Raw genomic sequence first — 22,740 nt, 5'->3', positions numbered from 1 at the left:
TTTAATTTAAATCTGTTCCTTCTGGCTAAAAGATGGACTTTTTTAATGAAGAAAGCGTTATTATGGATCATGGACTTGTATGGTCAGAAGCATTAGTTAAAAATATCGTAATGAAGGATTTGTTTCTTACAAACACAAAGCTTTTCACTTTACAAGAAGATTAAATTAATGGACTGGAGTGCTGTGGATTAATGTGATGTTTTTATCAGCTGTTTAGACTCTCATTCTGACGGCACCCATTCACTGCAGACCAGCCATTGATGAGACACTGATGCAATGCTACATTTCTCCAAACCTGATGAAGAAACAAACTCATCTACATCTTGGTTGACCTGAGGGGCGATGACATTTTCAGCATTTTTTGACCTTGAAAGCATTGCATAATATCATGAATAATTATAACTACATATATAATACATTATAATATGTACCTATTCATTGTTACATCTTTAGATGAAACATGGAATCACATAACAAACTATTTCAAATGTAACAATGAATCTGCTAAATATAATGCATTTTAACTTTGGCTTAAGTTATTTGTGTAAATATCAAATGCATTACGTTGCAAATAATGAATGTCTATATAATGCATGAAACATAAAGTGGTGTTTCTAGCAGGAAGTGTTTATGGGTCTGAAAGTGACAGAGGTGGCGTTTGGCTGCGGGATGCCCCTGCTCTGTTCAGTTTAATTAATAAAGGCAGTGCCAGGGGACTCCTGTGATACTGTCCGCTATGACAGGACGTGTCTCCGGTGCACTAAAGCATTAAATGACCAACCCCTGTCAGGCTAACTTCCATCGCCGTCCCTGGAGGCCACTCACTTCTTGCTTTTTATTTTCTTTAGTTTCTCTCCTGAAAGAGGAGCTCTTGCTAGTTTTGTTTCTTTATTCCTTTTCACCCTTCTTCTTTCTTAAAGAGCGCGGCTCCTGGTTCTCTGCTCTGGGTTTTTCAGTGTCTGATGGCTCTAGTTTATTTCAGCTGGATTAATTGGTCCCTGAATGAATTCGGTTGACAGGGTAATTCATCATGAGTTTACTCTGACAGAGAGGGGGAGGAGAGGAGAGAAAGAGTGGGAACTGAGAGGATGGAGGTTGATTATGTGACTTTCTCCTGCTGTTAAAGGAATAATTCACACAAAAAAAGAAATAAAATATTCTTTCATTATTTACCTCATAATGTTGTAATCTATATAGCTGTTTTTTCTTCTTCAGGCAAGCTGTTGACACTATGCATACAGATAAAACGAATGATGACAGACACTGTCGAGCTCCTGAAAAGTGCAAAAAGTAGAAGTAGTTCATTCCCTCTGAAAAAATCTCATTTGCAATCACGGACAAATTGAAAAACAATGCCTTGATGCATTATGGCAGGTTTCACATCATTGACAGCAGATGTTTTAAGCAAACACAATTTGCCAGAATAAATATGCGACATGGAGAACGAGATTTGAGAGCTATACGGTGAAGTAATGGGTTTTGTTTACATATGTTTGTAGGTCATGCAAGAGAGTGAAAATATCCCAAATTAAAATTATCTCAATAATGGTGGGAGATTTGTGTTTGATTAAAAAAATAATAATAATAGTAATGAATTAATTTATAACATGTATGTATGCATATACTGTGTGTGTGTGTGTGTGTGTTTACCTTTTTTTTGTATTATGTATTTTTTAATTTTTAATTTTTTTTTTTTTTCTATTTTTATTATTTAATAAACAAATAAACAAAGTTCCCAGTATTATTTGAGTAACAACCAAAATGTAGAAATTCTGCCAAATTAAACACATTTACAATACTGCAATACTAGAAAACTACATGGCTCTGGACTACACGGGTGTGTGTAAATTACATGATTTTCACATCTTTAATTTTGGTGTCATGCTCCACACATTCAGAAGTCTTTAGTGTGACAGACCTGACTGATCACCCGAGTGTGCACGTGTTTGGACGATTAAAGCAGTGCGTGTTTTGACACTCAGGACCCCTGACTGCCTGTCATTCTGCCCGCAGTAATCACATACGTGCATAACATTAGCTTTTAATTGCATCATGTATCACACAATAGCCATTAGGGCTAATTATTGAGTGGTGAGGGAGAAACGTTTGGCGCTGGATGGACCGGGCAGCACGCTGGCAATGCTGGAGTTATTTAATTCACTCTCTCTCACCCTCTCCTTCTCATTTGCTGTTGAGTGTGAACAGCTTTCACGTGAACAGTTTTGCTCTTATTTTTTATGTATTGCATTTTTGCATTGCTTCAGAAGGTCTGATTACTGAATGTTCACCCAATAGTTCTCCTCATCTTCACGCGGGGCCACAACTGGCCATGATGCTCCGTAGGAGTCCCATCATTTATTTCCAAATCCAATTAGATCCTCAGTCGGATTTTCTTTGTTTCTGTCTCGTAATGAAAACTGTGCATGAGATTCATTGAGAGAACTAAATGATAATGAAATCTGCAATCATGTCTTAACAGTGGTTTATAAACCCTGTAAGTTAACGATGACACACTTTAACTGTAAAACAAACTAGTCATAACATCTATATGATGTTATGTGTGTGTGTGTGTGTGTGTGTGAGTGTGGTTTTTAAAAAAGCTCTGACAGTGGCAGGTGCTTTTTTTGCCGTCCTGATGAGAGCCAATCAGCTGGCAGCTCTCTCTCTCTTTGTCTGTTCTCTCTCTCTCTCCCTTCCCCGAATCTCATCATCTGGTACGCAGAAGTAACGCTCCGTTTGATTGACAGCTGCATCCAGGTTCACAGTTTACTGCTTTCAGTGATAGAGCCAGAAATGCCAATTTAGACAGGAGTGACAAAAAGTTTCCATCTAAATGGAATAATTTTACCACAGGGAATTCTCTGCTCGGGGAGGGAACGAGTCAACAGTGGGGTTTTTCTTCTCCTAACAAGGCCTGAATGACAAACATATACCACAGTTAGAGGCTGACGTGAGATGCTACACGAGGGATGAGAACGAGATGAAATACACAGAGAACTTCAGCTAACACATTTACCAGGGTAAACAGTTTCCACCAAATATCACAGTTAAAGTAGTTATTGATATTGCAATCAAATATTGATAATGTACAAAATTAAATAAAAAAAAGATACCGTTGTGTAATGTGTATATATATATATATATATATATATATAAATTGAAAATGATTTGAATTATGATATATAGTATATCATTTAGATATATTAAATAATTTATTTTACATATAAAATATAAAATATGACAATTGACAAAAGCAAAAAAGACCTCTAACACTAGCTTGCTCTATTCCTTTTTTTATTCTGTCTGTTTTGTTTTTATGTTTTATATAATAATAAAATAATTTGCTACTTGTACTATAAGCTAACTAAGACTTGTTATAGCACTTGCATATAATTGCTATTTTGTTGATTTTGATTTATTGCTTCTATTATTCCTCTTTTGTAAGTCACTGGCTAAAAGTGTACATTTTAAAATGTAAATGTAAATAGAATTTATACTATTTATTACCATTTTAAAATATCAGTACAATTACTGTAATGTGTTTTTTTGGCTGAAACTATAGTAAGCATGGCAAACAATTTATGTTATAACGTGATGAAAGTATATAGTTAATTTATTCTTAAAGTATGTATATATAAGACAGACCTGCATTAAAATCAACATTGCACAACAAAAGCCTCATATTTTCTTTGAGGAGCTTTCACCATAGGAAAAAAAAAAAGTAAAGTAGTTTAATGGTCAGATTTTGTTCATAGACAATAAAAAAATCTCTCCTAGGGCTAGTGATTTTGTTTCGAGCAGAATGAGCTCACCTCAGTCAATTTAGTCTTTTCTCCTTTATTAATAATCAATAATGAAGCGCCAAACAATTCTCCGTAAGCCTACAGGATTAAGAGATGGGAAGAACTCACTCCCAAAGAAATTCATTGCATCCTTTTGTGAGAATACCTTCCTATTTTTTTATGAAGTCTCTGCTAATTGAATTCATCCCCATTTCTGAAAAATATTATCATATATATACAGATAGATTTTATTTAGAAGCTGCATGTTAAATGCATTCTGTATATATTAGAATATTCATGTTTGTATTCAGCCTGTGTGTCTGTAAGTCATTTCTACAGATGAAACCAGAGACAAAGCAGATTTGATCAGAATGTATTTACAGTACAGAAATGAAATTTCACACAAAATTATTTTAAAAGTTGTTATTTCACAAAATAAAATAAATAATGAACAAAACAAACATGTCAGTAGTTTTATAGTTTATGCATACAACAGATTTCTTAGCTCTGCATAGGATTTGTACATACATTGAAAATGCTTTCACTATAATACTGTTTGTACAATGCAACGGCAGACTGTAAATAAAAATATACATCAACAAAAAGTCTTTGGCAAATGTGATACAAGTACATTCTCTCAACTGTAACGTATACGATGAAAACTAAAGTTGTTTGTCAGAACATGAACTCAAACAGGATCGTACAGTACATGATAATGAAAAATGATTTGCAGAATTGCACTTGTTGTAAAGCATCGAACAAAAGGTCTTTTTTTTTTGCATTACTGAAACAGCTTGACAATCCCAAAGCAGAGTTCTGAAAAGTAAATCATAAAGCCGATAACCAGTGACCAACCCATCTGTTTATTAATTGAACAGCTGCTAACTATTCTGTAAACACATTTAGAGGTTTAAGTGCTTCGTCTGGTCAGCAGTACATGTTTGTTTCCTCAAATGCAAAACATTGTTCACTGTTTATTCACTCAAGACACCTCATAAAGAGCACAACCCATAGTGCAAACAATAACACTGAGGGGTGAATTCACTATTCTGCATTTATTTGTTTACCAGCTCTAAACCAGACTAGTCTTAAAAGTTAGTGCATTTTATTTATTTTTTCTGCAACACTGGTCAGAACTTTTATTTAAGTCAATTACATACAAATATTTGAATTGGAATTCCTGACATAATGACTTATGCTTATGCATCTGGCTGAAATAGTGTTTGCAGTGTTTTGCACAAAAAAGCAAGTGCTAAATATATCATGCATTATTAGTGAATTCCCCCCTGAGAATTTGACATAATTTGATCTATGATAAACACATAGAAATGCATAATGGATGAAAATAATCCATGCATACTGTAGAGTTCTTCATGATACTTTTGTCATTGTAAAAAACTAACCAAATAAATAACATAAAAAAATGTATCTTTCACTTATAATCACATCTGTTCTTGGTAGGACCAGGGTTGACAGTATCTCTGTTTCTAGTCCTGTTTCATCTCTTTCTTGTTGGTATCTGATTGTTTCTCACAGGAGTGTGTTAGAGATCTTCTGCTGGCGTTGAGAGCATGAAAAAAGGCATGTTTGCTTTGTATTTCCATGCTGAGTTTGAGTACATACTGTATCGAGTAATAGTTTACTGTGTAATGAGTGGAGCATCAAGTTTTGAGTTTTAAAGTCCAGAGAATCTACAACCATGCATTGAAGCGGTTTTCCTCATTCAGATGTGTTCGTTTATATAATAGGTATTCATAAATAAAATCTAGACATTTTTGTACATTTGGATAGACGATGCAAAGAACAATCTGAAATGAAAATGCATTTTTCATGTAAAAATAAAAATAATAAAATCCAACCGTTGAAGTATGCCGATGAATAATATCAATGAGAGGACAAAATATAAAACTATTTAAAAAGCCGATGTTAATTCCATTTTAAAAATCATATTTACCCTCAGTCTTTGAGATATACATTTATTGTTCGTTTATCTTTTTTTTTTTTTTCTCGTCGAGTCTTTTGGGACTCGTGAGAATGGCTGAATTGTCGTTGAGATGTTTTTGTTCCTGATTGGTCTGTTCTTCATCATGTGACCGAATGATGTCCAATCAGCTGCTCTGCTCACACTGGCAGAATATGAAGTCCGAGTCCATGGGCGTGCCGCCTAATTTGGTTAATGTGGTAACTAGTGGCGGTCATAGGCAGTGGCAGCAGTTGGGGGGGCGGAGCCTCGGGATGCACTATAATAATAGGGGGAACCTGAAAGTTAATAAGAAAGGAATGTACCATTTCAATATACCAGGACAATGGCTGCATATTAATATTTTAAATGCATATTTGTTTTAAGTGTCATATTATTATATAACGTTGTTATTGAACGGCAGTTCTTCCATGATGTTGCTTTCACAATAACTAATGCAAATTCCACCGATTACAATAATACCAATTTTTGAAATGTTTTACATGTAATAAACTTCACCCAAGATTAATTACAAACCATTTAAGTTGAACCGATTATGCAAATGACTGGGAGAATATTTTTACAGAAAACATATGTCATGCCATTTCAGTTTATATTTGGATGCTTGAAACATTTAGCTTGTGCACTAAAACATTCGCAGCTAATCGTTACAGCGTTTACATTAATTACGTCATGATTATGGTAATTCATAACACTACAAAAAAAGTCACAAATTAGAAAAGATGTAGAAGATTCTATTGTTTTAGATCGCTTAAAATCAGAAAAATCTGTAAATGGGACTGTTAATTAATTATTTTCTAGCATTAATTTCTTTCAAATCTAAATTCTGGCTCTTAACAGAGAGTTAACCAGTTACAGCTTCTACACTTCACAGCTTTCTAGTATTTGTTTGTTTCTTTGTTTACATTTCGATTTTAAAATCTGCTTTATTTATTGTTTGTTTGTAACAAATGCCACTCCTATAATACTAGAACTATGGTCCATTTCTGTAAGAGACACTCACTCAGTATTGCTGGGTTGCTGAATCTCCAGGCTTCATTGTAGGTGGTGTACTGTGGATGGCTGTAGGGATTCCCTGAAAATTCGCTCCCTGAAATGGGACAATGACATGCATGTTAAAATAATGCACCATCCATTTTACATAACAGCTGCTTGAAAATTGAATAAACTTTTTTGAACGTATAGATTTGCATTGTCTGATTTCTTAAACCCATGTGTCCTGCTGAATGACTGCACTACTGTGCTGCTTCCTTCTCCAAAGTTTCTCTCTCTGTTGTGTGATTTGATTGTGCAGGAAGGAAGTCAGAGCATCGTGCTGAACAATGCTGGTCCAACGCTGTTTCTCTTTTATGGGATAATAAAGAGGTGTTTTTTATATGCTGTCAGTAAATCTCTCTGTGAAGCAGCACGACTGTAGAGAGCTTATTACCTGGAGCGGCTAAAAATAATACAAGATCGAACCACATTTTACGAATTAGTCAGTGTCAGTGATCACAAAATGCCTTTCATCTGGAAATCTGTTGGACCAGTTAATTCTTTAGTCAATTGTGGTTTGATGGTCTATAGTTAAAGGCTTCCTGCATTCACACACCGGTGAAATGTTGCTTCTTTGAATATCTGCAGCCTGCGGTAAACACTACAAAAGCCCAGGGGACTTCTTTTATTGAGTCAGATTGGTATCAGTGTCTGGTCACTTCATAAAATCTAATATTTTATTATTTAGGCTTTCATTAGTTTAGAGAAGTATGGAAGTCAATGGCTACCAGCAACTGTTTGATTACTAACATACTTAAGAATATCTTCCTTTGAGTTTGGACGAAGAAAGAAACTCATACAGATCTAAAAAAAAGTGGAAGGCGAGTAAATGATTCAATAATGTTGTTGTTTTGTTTGTTTGTTTGTTTGCTTTTGGGGGGGAGGGGGTGAAATGTGTAATTTAGTATATTAAAATAATTTGTATTGTATTCCAGTTTAATGTGCTCAGACAGCAACACTATACAAAAGTTTTGGCATTTGTAAGTTAAAAAAAAACTTTTGAAAGGAGCCTCTTCTGCCCACCAAGGCTGCATTTGTTTAATCAAAATACAGCAAAAACAGTAATATTGTGAAACATAATTACAATAAAAAAAAGTGTTTTCTATTTGAACATCTGTTAAAATGTAATTCACCGAAGCTGAATTTTTCAGTGACACATGATCCTTCAGAAAGTGCTCAGGAAACACAAAGAAACATGCTTATATATATATGTATATATATAAAAAATTTATAAATATATATTTTTTTTTATATATATATACAGGGGCGGATCTAGAAAAATATTGATAGGGTGGCGCGAAGGAGGCAGGAATTTTTGAGGGGTGGCAACATAGTGCAGACGTATATATACTGAATTTAGTCACAGTTATCACAGTTTGATGATAAATATATGTGCACACTACAAAAGGACACAGGCTGCCATTTACAAACTTAATCTCATGCAATCAATGTCTTGCATTTGAAACAGTTCATATAAGGAATAAGTGACCATAACCCCAAAGCACCACACACTCACTAATGCATACAGTATGCATCGACATGTAATTAAGAGCATTATAAAAGATTCAGTGTTACCAATATGTCAATTTATTATAAGAAACACAAGATTTTAACAGCCAATGACATTTCCAGCTGTGGAGACTCAACTGATTTTCTGCTGTTTGGTGTTAATCATCATCTAACTCAACCAGTCAAGAGCTACATTTAGCCTTAGATGTTATATGAATATGGTCCTGAAGCATAGCTTTTATTAGCTGACAATAATAATAAATAAATAAACTTTATAGGCACAAATACAAATGTTCTTTTAGAAAATGTTTTTGAAAAATATGGTGTTATTGTTTTGGCAAGCTTAAATTAAAACTTCTATGAAAACTTGTGTGATATTCCTTTAAAATAATGTTTTAGTAGATCTTTTTTTAAGTATATTTTACTAAGCAATTTCTTAAATAATTTCTATGAGTTAGACCAAACTTTTATTTTGGTGAGTTGTAAACAGAGTTTCTGTGTTTTTTAATTAACTATTATTATTAGCTAATAGGAAGTATAGCATATCAAATATGCTAATACTTGAAGTATAGCATACTCTACTGTGCAATAGTACTATATTTCTGTGTGAATTTCTTCAAGTTATACCGAAATTTTATTTTGACAGGTTGTCGTAAAGACATTGTCGTTTCTGTCAGTCTGTGTATACGATGTCGAATGAATGACGATAGTTTTATCAAATGAAATGGTGAAATGATGCACATGTGTAGCATACATCATGCATCAATATAGTGAAGAGCTGAAAACACCACGCATGCTTCAGTGTGTGTGTGTGTGTGTGTGTTTGTGTGTGTGTGTGTGTAGTAGAGCACACATTCCCAGAGACGTGTATAACAACACCTTAAGGGCCCCATAAGCAGGATTTATTGTTGTACCCCCTTTCCTCAAATATGATGATGGAAAAAAACTATAGGGGTGAAAAAATAACTTATCAAATAAAAATGTATTTTTATTATTTACAAATCACAATTGTAGCTCTTGACATTTACCTGTGGCTATAACTTTATTATAACTCTAATTTAATTTATAGTCTCAAGCATTCAGAAATCATGCAAAAGGAAACTAAGCAGTTATACTATGATAAAACCATGGTTTATTTTTGTAAGGGTTGTGATATGCACGTTTTTTGTTGAATAAATTATAAAGCCTGTGTCATCTATAGCAAAAATGTGGCCAAAAATGAAAGATTGAGTGAATATTTGAATGAAATGTTTGGTCAGTAGCCTAAACAAGGATTTGATTGTCCTGTAAGTGTAACAGCAGCAATCACATGGCATTTGTAATAACATGTACATAAATTGTTTATTTTTATGTTTATGTTATGTTTTGTATTTGCCTACATTATGTATTTTAACAGTGTTATTAATAACCAATCATTATTGCCTCATTATTTTTTTTACATAATGCATTTTAAGCCATTTTAAAGGCTATTGATGGCTTAGGTCTGTTTTTATAGCAACAACAACAACAACAACAAAATATTACAGTATATTAATACTTTGTAAATTATTAGAGTTTGGGGATCGCAAATCATTTGAATCAGTTCGGGAGTTCGTAGCGGGATCGCGAATCATTTGAGTCAGTTATGGGGATCGCGAATCATTTGAGTCAGTTTGGGAGTTCGGAGCGGGATCGCAAATCATTTGAGTCATTTCGGGAGTTCAAAGCGGGTTCGCGAATCGTTTGAGTCAGTTTGGGGCAAGGGGCAAGGAACTCGACCGGAAGTTGAAGTCGGGTGGGGGCTGCCATCTTTTAGCAGAACTTCACTTGCGTTAGCATTCCCATTGACTCCCATTCATTTTGGCGTCACTTTGACAGCGAATAACTTTACATCTGAGGCGTTTAAAGACTCTGTTTGTCCATTATTTATTTCTAAAGATACACGACAATGTATAAAGGGCTCCATTACCTTCTATGTTACATTATGGCCCCGTATAAACAGTTTTTGTAAAAAATAGGCTAACGATTGCGTCATAACCACTCGGCTCTCTGTCGCATTACCGTACAGACAGGAGGAGAAGCTCGCAGGCAATTAACTTAATATGGCGTACTGGCGTTACATTTTAAAATACTATACAAAATAATGAATCAGAATACTTACTCCTGCTCACTCACGCCAAAGAACTCCCCGCTCAAGCTCGCTGTCTCTGCAAGATTAACGATGGCAGTTTGCACGCACAGCTACTAGAAGATTTACATCTGTCAGACAGGTTGCTGACGTCGTCAAGCTTCGTTTGAGTCTGCGCGTCAGAAACGGAAGTGCTAAAAAACGCTAAAACTGGGCTTCATTTGTCTCAATTGAGTTCCAATGGGGTCGCTGTGTCCATTTCTTTTACTGTCTATGGTTTGGGGATCGCAAACCATTTGAATCAGTTCGGGAGTTAGTAGCGGGTTCTCGAATCATTTGAGTCAGTTTGGGAGTTCAAAGCGGGTTCGCGAATCATTTGAGTCAGTTTGGGGATCGCAAATCATTTGAATCAGTTCGGGAGTTCGGGGCGGGATCACGAATCATGAAAGATTCCCGCTCGTAAAGGTGTGCGATCTCTGACATATATAGCAATTTTAAGTCGCTTTGGATAAAAGCGTCAGCTAAATGAATAAATGTAGTAAATGTAATATATATATATATATATATATATATATATATATATATATATATATATATATTTGCATTGTCTTACTAAGAGAATGAATAAAATAGTATCAGTTTTTATAAATAAATATATATATTTATAAATAAATATTATATATATATATATATATATATATATATTTTTTTTTTTTTTTTTTTTTTTTTTTTTTTTTTTTTTGATGATAAGTAAAAATTCCAGTGCATTGTTTTTATACTCTGCCTTTAAAATAAAATAATTCTTATACTTAAAAAATCATTGAAATATCTGGAGATGCTCACCAGGAACCATTCCAGCCAGTGTGGACGTCGGGTAGCTGCCCTGTCCGGTGGGAGGGACGTGAGGGGGATATCCAGGTAAGGTTGTGTTGGCCATATCCCGACCTGCACACAATAAATCACACCAACACTCACTTTCTGTTCCATCCATAAACTATAACTAATTCTAAATAGTCTGCAAATTCATTTTGAACATCACCCTTACAAATAAAGAACATCTATTGAATGGTCCTTTATAATACAAAAAAGGTATTAAAATGTAAGAAACAAATAAGTTTTTCCATGCCATCAATGCAAAACAAACTCATTCTGGTTCCGTTATTTTTAAGAGTGTTATTGAATGATTTTAATGATTTAAATAATACATAATCTGTTTTTGGTTCTGAGACAGAGACACAGCAGCTTCAGTACATTTGCAGAGACACTGTGAATCAAAGGATTTATTCTTTTCCTTTTGGGGTCAGAGCAGAGAACAGATGTAAGCAGGGTCAAACCGACCGGCCCATACTGGCCTCCGCTAAACAGTCAATGTCTCTTCTTAGCACTAAGACGCTCCACATTCAGAGCAGTAATTGGGGCTGACGCTTGGCTGTCCTCCCCAACGCCGTGAAGCCTCGACCCAGCCGAGCACTGGAGCCTAACACCCCTTACAGACTAATGTTTTTGTTCAGGAAAGCGGGGATGAGGGAGATGTGGAGGGTTTACTGGGGACGCTGGGGGAAACTTGGCCACCGGTTCAATTCTAATGAGCAGGACAGTGTCCATCAAACTCAACGAACGTAATCCTGTGTGGACCGGTTTGCCAATGAGTAGAAAAACACATGCAGCACAGTGCAAAGGCTAAACAGCAGCTAAAAATGCACTTGAACAAGACAAAAATCTGATCATACTTTTTTATTTATTTATAATAAAAAAATAGATATTGCAAATCATTAAAGGAAGTTTGCCAAAGAAAAAAGGACATTTTCAGAGATTGTCCTCACCCTCAAGCAATACAAGTGTACAAGCATTACATCAGTGTTTCATCAATGGATGCTCTGTCAGTGAATGGGTGCCGTCACCTTTTGTCTTCTCCAGATGTTAACTGATGGACTGGAGTGGTGTGGATTATTGTCATGTTTTTAACAGCTGTTTGGACTCTCGTTCTGACGGCACCCATTCACTACAGAGCATCCATTGCTGAGAAAGAGATGTAGTATTAAATCCGAGCAAATTCCTACAGTACATTTTCTCTTTCAGGTGCACTTGTTTGAATACTTGAGTGTGTTTCTGACATACAAAAACTGAGAAATTACATGGCTAGACTCAACAAATGCATAACACCTATTTAATTTTCTATACCTCTTCGCTAAAAATCAGGATGACCTTAGCATTATCTGAAAAAGTTGAAAGGGTTGAGTGCGAACACTTGCTATAACATCGCTTTGTTCAATTTGCTATGACAGGGACACCCTAATGTTCCAACAACGAGGCTATGGGAAACATTTGACCTCTATTTTCTATATTCAGGATGCAGCAATTTATCACCAGCCAAAAAACACGGCACCCTAATTAATTACAACTAAGCAAAGGGATGTTTGGAGAGCCAAATTGCCCTAATTCCCTGGATGTACGGTGAAAGTCATTTGTTATCAAATGTGTGCTCAAAGGTTAGTTTGCTTTTTGTGAAGATGGGATAAGCATTAATTTGTGTGACTAAGAGCGTGGTGCCCTCAGGTGCGGACACGGATAGCCAGTTTGTCAGGAGAGAGAGAAAGAGAAAGAGAAAGAGAGAGAAACTACTGATTCTTTTAAGTTGACAAATTCATTGCAATTTCCAGATGCATTTTCCATATAACTGGACAAAGTTCAGCATGAGCAGTAAACCAGATCTAGTGTTAAAGATTTTTAAGTAGACAATAATGATATATTTTTACTAAATATTTTACAATGCAAATGTTACAATAAATCTATTAATTCTAAATCCTATAAATATATAATTATTTCTATATAATATATTATATTTTTATAAATTATATATATTCAGGCAGAAAGGATTTTATATGAAGATAATTATATTTTGTAACAGGTTATTATATATATATATATATATATATATATATATATATATATATATATATATATATATATATATATATATATATATATATATATATATATATATATATATATATATATATATATATATATATATATATATTTATTTATTTATTTTGCAGGAAGTAGGGATTTTATTTTAGGACAAGCTGAGAAAATAAAAGATGTGTATCTGTGAGGTATTCACAGTTCACCAAGAACCCTCATCTCCTCTGGCACCGGCTGCTTCATGAAGCGTTCATTTTTAATAGATTATGTAAATTCCCTTGCATAAAATCAACAAGATCAATAACTGTGGGCATTTTAATTGGGGTTGAAAAACGTGGAGGGTGACTGTGATCTGCGTTTCTTTTCTGTTAAGGAAACCATTCATCTAAACACTGGATCTCAGCCAAACCAACGGAAATCATTTAAATATCTTTGTTTTGATTCTGAATTTGGTAAGTTTATCATGCATGTTTAAATGCACATTTACATTCACATGTAGTACTACGAAAAAATGTTGTACTCATCCTGAAGTCGTTCTAAATACAAAATCTAAACTTTATGCACTGTATATCATATAGACTGTTTTAAAGGTTTTGTTTTATTTGACTCGACAACATTCATTTTCATATATATTCTTCATTACATCTCCTTTTGTGTTCATGAAGGTGAGTAAATGATAGATTAACCTGATGATTACATTCATCCCTGATTAATATAAACAGCACATGAATCTGTTGTGACCTGAAACTACCATCAACAGATAATCAGTTCGTCAACTACAGTCTCTCTCTCTCTCTCTGTCTCTCTCTCTCTCTCTCTCTCTCTCTCTGTCTCTCTGTCATCAGCCAAACACACACAACGATGGCTGTAATGGCTTTCGCATAATTATGTGAATTTTAATAAAAGCTGTGTATATTTATCTTTGACCTGAAGACGATCGTAAAACTGTCAGTAAACTTCACACATTTCACATTAATAACTGGCACAACAAGCACACTACGTTTTAATTAACCGTCCCATCATTTATTATTAACAAGAGCGAGCGAGAGAGAGAGAGAGAGAGAGAGAGAGAGACAGAGAAACAAATACCCCACGTTCCCTGTCTGCCATGAACACATGATGAATATGTTTATGTAAATGTTAATATTTGATATCATTTTGAAGCACAGCGCTGTGATGGTGCAGTTAAGGAACCAACGTCCTCTGTTTCATTAAGTTAGTTATAAGACCAATATCACTACACAAAAGAGTTTTACAACTGCATATGTAAATCATGCATGTAGATAAAACATGACTGACTTTACATTTCAAGAGTTATTCATTGCATTTCAATGCATTAGTGTTTCTGTAGCTCAACAGGTATAGCGTTGCGTTAGCAAACAAGCTAGCGTAAGGTTGGGGGTTTGATTCCCCGGGAACACATTATAGGTAAAAATTGATAGCCTGAATGCACTGTAAGTCGCTTTGGATAAAAGCATCTGCTAAATGCATACATTTAAAATTTTAAAGCCTTGCATGGATAAGAGCAGGGAGAACAGAGAACCCAGGGTAATCAGAACCAACATAAATGTATTGCAGATTTAATAAAAGTTCAATAAATTAATGTAACATTTTATAAATCAATCTGATTCAGATGACTGAATCCTGACTGACGAGAGGAGGAGCTGGGGATGGAGGAGGGTAATTAACTTCTGAGCAACGCAAAAGCTAATAATACTGATGGATATATATATATATATATATATATATATATATATATATGGTGCTGTGATATGTGTCCTATAGATTTAGTTAGACATGGATCAGCTGATGCGAGATTGACTAATGTGATCTGCCAGATCTGATACTATTATACTTTACTGCACAAGGCCACAGTGTGAGAATAATTAGCTATTAGAGCTGAATGCGAGGGGGTGAATGGTCATGAATGGGACTGATCATGTGACCTTACCTACAGAGTAGCTCTGTGACACGCTGACGCCCAGGTCAGAGGTCGTGCCGGAGGATAAACTGGGTTTGGCTTCATCCAGGCCTGCGTTTAAAGCAGGGAGGCTGTATTCACTCGCCTGCAGACCAGAGCAACATCAAGAGCACATCAGCATCTCAACACTGTACCAGACAGACTTCAGTTCCTCTGTCTTTATTGTCCTTTCCTCTTTCAAATCAAACTAACACTCACTTCTGTTATGCTTCATGTCTTTCCCCCTTACTATGTTCTTCTTTCTTGCATTTTTTTAATTTTCATTTTTTTATCTACATGCTATTGATATTACTATTTTCTCTTCCTTTAAGTAAATTATTAATTTCCTGACCCTATACAAATATATATTAAAATCCCAAAGATTTACATTGAGAGAGATACTCGAACTATATACAGACAATAATATCAGAGGTTGGTCTGAGTACTTGGTACTTTAGTATTATTTATATACTATATATATATATTTAGAATTAGACTTTATTTTAAATTTTAAATTTTCATTCAAATGTATTTTTATATGTTAAGTTTACATTTTCACTTAATTTTTTAGTAATTTTTCATTTATTAATTGTATTATAAATTGTATTTAATTGTAATATTTATTTGTTTTAAGTATTAGTTTCACTTAACTTTTAGTTTTACATTTTTTGTTATGTTTTTATAATTTTAATTAGATTTTTTATTTTTATTTCGTATTTGTATTTTTTATTATTATTTTCAGTTATTAATTTTAGTGCTTTTCCACAGACTAATTTCAAACATCAGTTTTATTAATTTAATAATTAATTTTTATCTAATATTTATATTTGATTTATTCCAGCTAAAGTTGTATGGTAAATGTTTTTAATAGTTCTTGTTAATGATAATCCTTGCAACCCTCCACAACACCCTGAAATATTTCGACATCCTCTTTGTCTTATAAAACAAAATCTCTTCGCCACAACATGCCATCATTGTGTTTCCCATTGGCAAAACCCTTTCTAGTTTTTATAGAAAGAAAAAATGATGACACATTAGTGTTGTTATAATGAATTTAAATTGAGGCTTTGGTTAGTTCACCTCATTCTATGAGATCATTTCTGAAGTGCTGTTTTAGCCTTTGCTGAATCACGTATAGTTGCAAGACCCTGCTTCTGAAATGACATTGATAAGATTTATGATTTTCACAACCCCCTTCCATTACAGATATGCTCCTCAGACCGTGTCAGCAGATGGGGAACTGTTTTCTTTCTTTTTTTTTTAGCTCTTTTGTTATTTAATGAGATGAGACTTCCGGCGTCTGCATGTTGAGAATGCTATCCAAAGTGTGTGTGTGTGTGTGTGTGTGTGTGTGTGTGTGTGTCACGAGGAAGGCCCCTGACCCCAGCCATGTCTGTCTCTATCCCAGATAAACTCTAATTGTGGGCAACTACTGTTTTCGGCAGCCCTGCCTGATGTTCCACTCTTTTCGGTGGAGGCCGTGGAGCAGAACAGGCTTTTCTCATGCAGATAAAGGGGAGAGTGAAAAGGATGAGCACATGGCTGGCAGAAGTGTGGGAGGAGAGCCTATCTCATTCAGCATCTCCAGAATGGCTTTTTTAATGCCTCTAAACACAACCAAACCACTGGCTCTGCTCTGATAGCTAGTCAGCTGCCTATGTAGGGAGTGTCTTAGGCATCACAGGCACGCTCTGGAAATCAAAAGTTGCTCCGAAAGGTAAGTTGTGCTCTTTTGGCCAAATTTGAAGACAAGCAATACCAATGCAGTGAAAACCTAGAAAATATAATATTATAATAAATTATATATATATATTTATTTATTTTTATCTCACTGAGCCCACATACATAAACCATTTATTCAGAACAAAAAAAAATATTTATTAAAAAGGTATAAAAACAAATTTTGTTATAAATGCAATTATTAAAATGTAGTACTATACATGAGGAGCGCTTCTTGTGTGGTATAAAATATAAATTAAAGAAAATATAAACATAATTAAAAATAAAACTAAATTTACTTTTGTGAAGTTATATGTTTACAAATATAACAGTATAAAACAATGTGAAATTATTATTATTTTTAATTATACTAAAGCATAATTTCTCATTTTCATTTAGTTTAACTAAAATATATACTAATAAAACTATAACTATATTATTTAACATCAATTCAATAAAAATCTATAAAAATCTCAATGATCCTAAAATAAAACATGCATTTCACATAAATTGTACTATGTCTTTATTAGTAGCAGAATTAGCTGTAGACATGTAGAGCATTCTAGTCACTTTTCAAATAATCTGATTGCATTGCTGTAATCATGATTCCTTAAAAGTAGGCAGCTCCCTAAGCAGGCAGACAGCAAGGAAGCTCACTAGGTTTGAAACAGAGCCCTTAAATAATAGCTCAACATAGAGAGAGATAGAAAGGTGGTCTGGTTTAGGGATAGCGAGAAAAAAAAGAAAAATGGTCTATAAAGGGAGAAAATAGTCTGATTAATATTGCTGTAAATTAAAACTGATTTTTCTAGAACGTACCATTCGTTCATTTTTTCCTTCAAAGGCTTTCCGTGTTTCCTTCATTTTTGCCCCCTCCTTTTTAATACCCTCTTTGACGGCCTTTGTGATTGCGAGTCATTTCCAATTCATTTCGGTATTGATCTTGCAGTGAAAATCAGTTTTGTAATTAGCTGCAAATTAGGCCTTCTTCTGGAGGTGAGTGCTGTCGGCCTGATTAATCGCTGGAGTAATGTCTCCCGATCGCACCCAAATTAAAATGAACTCAATTAGGCCATTCCCTTTGCTTTATGGCTCGGGCTCGCTCTTTCGGGGAGAGAAATTAATCGTCACTTGTTGTTTAGTAGTCTAATGAAAGTAAATAAAGGTTATCCATTATAATAAATCCAACACTTTTAATACAAAATTGTACATAAAGGCTTTCATATGCTGCTGTTTGTGCGTGCATGTGTTATTAATTGCAAACGTTGTTGCTTTGTGAGTGTTTGGCCACATTTAGATTTTGTAAACGCTACGAAGGAGCTGCACAGGAAATGACATCATTTCTCATGTGCAGCCGAGTGGGCGGTAGCTCATCTCATGTTGTTTTTTCCTGAGAATGTATTTTTATTTCCATCAGAAAATCAATAAATGGAGGGAGTTTTGCTCTGTGATCCTCAATGCATCACCGGAACACCAGCATTTACTGATAAACAACACGTTTGTTTATACACACACACACACACACACACACACACACACACACACACACACACACACACAGACTTAAAAGAAAAAGCTTTGGAAGCACACCATAAATATTGTAGTTTTCTAAGAAATCATGCTGAACTATTTTTAGACAGAGTGAACACCTTAGACATAGTATGTATATGTGTGTGTGTGTGTGTGTGTGTGTGTGTGTGTGTGTACATATATATTATTTTCATTTATGTTATGTTAATTAAATGTTTTGAACTTTCTATTTATCAAAAGTATCCTGAAAAAAATTTAGCACAGTTTGCACAAAAATATTAAGCAGCATTTTTTTTTTGTATTGATAATAATAAAACATATTAACAATTGAGCATCAATATAATTGACAACAACCTAGCCCCAAATCAGCTTATTAGAATGATTTCTGAAGGAAACTGAAGACTAAAGATGCTGAAAATACAGCTTTGATCACAGGAATAAATTACATTATATAATATATTCACATAGAAAACATTTATTTAGAATGTTAATAATATAATTGACAAAATTACTGTTATTACTATATTTTTGCTTGCTGAGCATAAACATTAAAACATATATATCTATTTTTACCATTTTATCTGCCACTGTATTGTTTGTAAGGATAATGATATTTCCCAGCTACAGAGGGTGACGTCACTCACCTGCTCCGGTTTGATGTGTTCAGGAGTGGGAAAGACGTCTGGGAATGCCGGCCTCTCGAACACTCGGTCCAGAGCGTCTAACTGCTGCTGGGTGAAGGCATCGGCTCGCAGGTGTTTCCTCAGGCTCTCCACGCTGCCCTGAGAATCACTGCTCTGCACTGAACCCACAGAACCGTCTGCAGACACAGAAAACCGCCTTCAACAACATCTACACGCTGTGAGAATATTCTAGAACCTGAGTGAGGATCTGAGTGAGGAGCCAAATAAGTGAAGGTCACGTTTCAGATCAATTAGCATTAGGACATAAATAACTATATCAAGACTCTCTTCACGACGCAAGTCTTATAATAGAGCAGTGGTTTTCAACCTGTTGTCCGCGGCCCCCTAGTGGGTCGCGATGGTATTGCAGGTGGGCCGCCAATTACTATTAAAAAATGTAATAATATTGTTAATATATGTAAAAATGTATTATTTTCTGTTCATTGCCGGTTCATTCAATTAAGACAGTTAACAATTTAGCTTCTGAGTACTAAGTTATCACAATAGTTAATTTTTAATGCAGTTGGCCGCGCAAACATATGTGTTTGGTTATGTGGGCCGCAAGTTGAAAAAGGTTGGGAATCACTGTAATAGAGTATATTATGTATATGTTAATGTTATCTGAAATATTTGGTCACGTCACACATCCTAGGCCTATATTAGCTGTCTGTGTTTACATGTGCACAATGCATTGCATGCTCATCTTGTTTTCTCCAGGCGTGTGCAACACTGATTTGATTCTCCAAAACCTCTTTACTCTGAACCTGACACACACACACACTTGAAGAAAACCTCTGCTGTTATTGTTCAATCTCTTTACCGGTTAAACAACGCTCCACAAACAGCACTTTCTCTTGGTTTTCCTCTGACCTGATTACCCTTGTGCTGAGTAATAGACTGCTTCACACCTTCCTCTCTCTCTTTCTCTCTCTCTCTTCTCCTTTTCACCCTGCCAAAACACTTTAGAGCTCCTTTAAATATCTTCACATCCGCCTTCTCTGGAAAGTCGCGTCTCCCTTACAAATCTGTCACTCTACATTCGTGGCATATTATGTTCTCTGTGTGGCCCGCAGGTGCTGTGATGTATGATGCTCTGCCTCTAATGATTGACCCAAGAGAGAGAGAGAGAGAGAGAAGCCTAAGAAAAACTCCTATTCTTTAGGCATTAAGCAAAATTATGTAAATGCATTATCAAATAAATGCTGTTTTCTTTTTTTTTTCTTTTTTTCTATTTTTTATCAAATAATCCTGTGGGGGGATTCTTTAAAAATGTAAAAATATTAAGCAGCTTATCTGTTTTGAATATTGATAATTATCAGAAATGTTTCGTGAGCAGCAGTGTCACATGAAGATCATGTGACACTGAAGACTGGAGGAATGATGCTGAAAATACAGCTTTGATCACAGGAATAAAATACATTTTACTATGTATTCACATTGAAAACAGTTATTTTAAAATGTAATAATATTAACTGTTTTTACTTTATTTTTAATTAAAAAGATGCAGCCTTGCTGAGCATAAGGGACTCATAAGGTTGCACCCAAACGAGTGATTATCAGTGAACATTAAAAGAAAATATAATAAAAATAAAAAAATCATTGGATGGACTTTTTTTTTTTTTTTTGTTCTATTTTGTTCCAGTACTCAAGTATCAGTGAGAAGAGAGACGAGGGGATAGAAAGAGAAAGATAAAGAGAGCGGGATTGCTGGAGTGATGGAGGCTCAGGATGGAATGAAGTGTTGATGAGTATCCTGTCCCAGCTCATCGTGTCTATAATACTCTTCTTGATCGCACATTTTTCACTGCCGCTGAATTCAATTGATCAATCATGTCTGTCTGATGGCACCATTTCAGCTGGTTATTACCACTGCGCTTGTCACGGTGACCTTTTCTTTCTGCACAGCGTGCTCTTTCACACCACACACACACACACACACTGGACACTGTTCTTTCTGTGCGTGTGCATGTGTGTGTGTATGTCTACACAAGTAGATTTTTACGTTTTCTGAAGCTTGCAATTCTAGGGTGTTCTATGTGTTTTTAAGCTGTTAAGCTCTAAGCATAAATCCCTAGAACACATATGCTGTGTTGTATTGCTTGTTGTGTGCATTGATAGTATTGCCTTTTGTTTCTATGTTTTTCAAGGTAGTTGATAAAATTTTTAAGCATTTTTTAGTCTGATATGTGGTTTGCAGTTGCTCACTAGCCGGATCTGCATCCTCAAATCTCTGAGCAATAGTAATAGTGATGCTTGACTTAGTCATGTGTTTCCCCCAAGCTGCATGTTTCCGAGCAGGCGCTCTGTTTGGACAGCTCCCATGGGGGTCCTTGAGGTGGAGTGGGTATTTGCTGTATCAAGCGCAGGGGCAAATTAAGTCATTAATTAGGTGCCATTAGGGAGCCTGGGCCACAAACCTGATCAATACAACTGCATTTGTCATTCACACCAGTGACAACAGCTTCCCACTCACTGGATGATCAACGTGCACATGTGCGCCCATTACTGTTCTGGCAGGAGCGATGGACCTAACGCTTCAGCTGCTTAGAGAAAATTAACTACTGAATCCACATGCGACTCCAACTGTGACCAGGAACCAACATCATTATATTACAGCAAAATCTGCTTTGAATAAAAAATCTAAACAATATTACAAGGAATATTAGATGTAGATATAGATATTGTTTATTATATTGCAACGCTCTGAGAAAAGAAGATGCAAAAGCTGTCATTGTGGAGTTACCCTTTTATAAAGGAACTAATACGCACAATTTAGTTACAAATGTGTACATTTATTGTCCTAAAATGCTCACTTTAGGCAAGGCAAGGCAAGTTTATTTATATTGCACATTTCGTACACAATGGTAATTCAAAGTGCTTTACATAAAAGAAAGTAAGAAAAATAAAAACAAAAATAAAACAAGAAATTTTTAAACTTTTAAAATGATTAAAACATTTACATGAAATAAAATGAAGTGGAAGCATATACAGGCTAAACAAGAGCGGTGCAAGAATTGAGCCTTGTGGGACGCCACATGTCATAGACGTCCACTTAGACTTATGCTTTACTTTAGAGGTAAATAAGTTACACATTTGTACCTTTTGAAAGGCTGTCCCAATCAATGTTATATCACACTTTGTGAAAATAATAAGACACAAAAAATACTGGCTGGAAATCTTGCATTCTACAGCAGCTCTCAAATTAAATAACATTTTGTCCATGTAGTTTGCATATGCAGAAGTGCAAATGAGATTTCGTATGACTTCAGAAGACTTTATATAGTGTCCAAGTCATTTAAACTACTTTTATTATACTTTAATGGAGCTCAGTCTCCATTATGACAATGCTTTTGTTTTTGTGTCTCATACAGGTTTGCGACAAAATGACAGAATTATTATTAATTCTTACATAATTTTTTTTTTATTAACACTTGCATTTTACTCTCTCACACACACTTATGCCTATTACTTTGTTTTCCCATATATTGACGTTAGATACTATTTTAGGG

General features: G+C 34.9%; 1 protein-coding gene across 2 annotated transcripts in view; it reads right to left on the bottom strand.

The window, feature by feature from the left end:
* Positions 1 to 4,139: 4,139 nt before the first annotated feature.
* Positions 4,140 to 22,740, bottom strand: part of LOC127968817 (paired box protein Pax-2a-like) — a 31,064-nt gene continuing 12,463 nt past the window's right edge. Inside the window, exons 6-10 of one of the 2 annotated variants that reach the window (XM_052570177.1) lie at positions 19,193 to 19,368; positions 15,291 to 15,405; positions 11,258 to 11,359; positions 6,767 to 6,853; positions 4,140 to 6,022 (exon numbers count right to left, since the gene is read on the bottom strand). In XM_052570177.1, the coding sequence (XP_052426137.1) occupies positions 5,904 to 6,022; positions 6,767 to 6,853; positions 11,258 to 11,359; positions 15,291 to 15,405; positions 19,193 to 19,368 (599 nt within the window). In that variant the 3' untranslated portion in view covers positions 4,140 to 5,903. Of the gene's footprint in view, positions 6,042 to 6,766; positions 6,854 to 11,257; positions 11,360 to 15,290; positions 15,406 to 19,192; positions 19,369 to 22,740 lie in introns of both variants that reach the window. The other variant, XM_052570178.1, reaches the window with a different exon arrangement.

Source organism: Carassius gibelio, chromosome B12 (assembly GCF_023724105.1).
Source record: "Carassius gibelio isolate Cgi1373 ecotype wild population from Czech Republic chromosome B12, carGib1.2-hapl.c, whole genome shotgun sequence".
Lineage (NCBI taxonomy): Eukaryota > Metazoa > Chordata > Actinopteri > Cypriniformes > Cyprinidae > Carassius > Carassius gibelio.
Note: the sequence above shows the minus strand (reverse complement) of the source record. Positions and strands in the feature narration are given on the sequence as shown.